This window comes from Malurus melanocephalus, unplaced genomic scaffold, assembly GCF_030028575.1.
Source record: "Malurus melanocephalus ecotype Western Australia unplaced genomic scaffold, MMel_1.1 scaffold_1886, whole genome shotgun sequence".
Classification (NCBI taxonomy): Eukaryota; Metazoa; Chordata; class Aves; order Passeriformes; family Maluridae; genus Malurus; species Malurus melanocephalus.
This window is the reverse complement of record NW_026625118.1, coordinates 7,656-8,633: the sequence shown is the minus strand read 5'-3', so window position 1 is coordinate 8,633 and position 978 is coordinate 7,656. Positions and strand designations below refer to the sequence as shown.

Here is a 978-nt window from a genome sequence, read left to right as displayed (position 1 = left end):
TCCTGGAGGCTCCTCTTGGCCGGGCTGTGCCCCTGTGGCTGGACACTGCCTGTCCTGGAGGTGACAAATCCATGGAGTGTGGGATGTTTTGGGGTGAAGGGACCCTAAAGCCCACCCAGTCCCACACCCTGCTGTGGCATATCCAGCTCTTGCTGTGCTGTTTGCCAGTGCTGAGGTGTCCTCCTGTCCCTCCCCCAGGTACAGCAATGACGTGACATCGTTGCCCTTCCTGCTGGAGATCCTGACGGTGCTGCCGGAGGAGGTGCACAGCCGCTCGCTGCGCATCGGCGCCAACCGCCGCACCGAGATCATCGAGGACCTGGCCTACTACTCCAGCACCGTGGTCTCACTGCTGGTGAGGGGCTGGCCTGGGCAGCATCTCCAGCTGCAGCTCCCTCTGCCCCACAGGCCGTGGGCTCATCATGGGAATTGTTTGTGGCAGGTGACGTGCGTGGAGAAGGCGGGCAATGAGGAGAAGATGCTCATCAAAATCTTCCGGTGCCTGGGCAGCTGGTTCAACCTGGGKGTCCTGGACAGCACCTTCATGGCCAACAGCAAGCTGCTGTCCCTGCTCTTCGAGGTGCTGGTGAGTGTTTCCTGGGAAGGGGGAGGGTGCCAGGAGAATTTCAGTGGGACTGAGGTGTGGAGCAGGGCGTTCACCCCTCCTGTGTCAGCAGGGACTCTGCTTCCCTCTGGCTGGGGCTGGCTCCAAGGAGGGGACAGTCCCTCTCTGCTGGGAAGAGCAGGGAGGTGCCAGTGCCCACGGGGTGCCAGGTGAGGTTTGTCACAGCCAGGAGAGACCAGGTGAGGTTTGTCACAGCCAGGAGGTGTCATGGGAGGTTTGTCACACCCTGGAGGGACCAGGTGAGGTTTGTGACACCCTGGAGGTGCCAGGTGAGGTTTGTCACACCCAGGAGGGACCAGGTGAGGTTTGTCACACCCAGGAGGGACCAGGTGAGGTTTGTCACACCCAGGAGG

The 978-nt window shown here is 61.6% G+C and overlaps 1 protein-coding gene across 1 annotated transcript in view; it reads left to right on the top strand.

Annotated features, from left to right (window-relative positions):
* TNPO3 (transportin 3) overlaps positions 1 to 978 on the top strand; it is a gene marked incomplete at both ends in the record, with an annotated part of 10,676 nt that overhangs the window by 2,073 nt on the left and 7,625 nt on the right. Inside the window, 2 exons of the mRNA XM_057388390.1 lie at positions 199 to 355; positions 443 to 586. Of these exons, the coding sequence (XP_057244373.1) occupies positions 199 to 355; positions 443 to 586 (301 nt within the window). The remainder of the gene's footprint in view (positions 1 to 198; positions 356 to 442; positions 587 to 978) is intronic.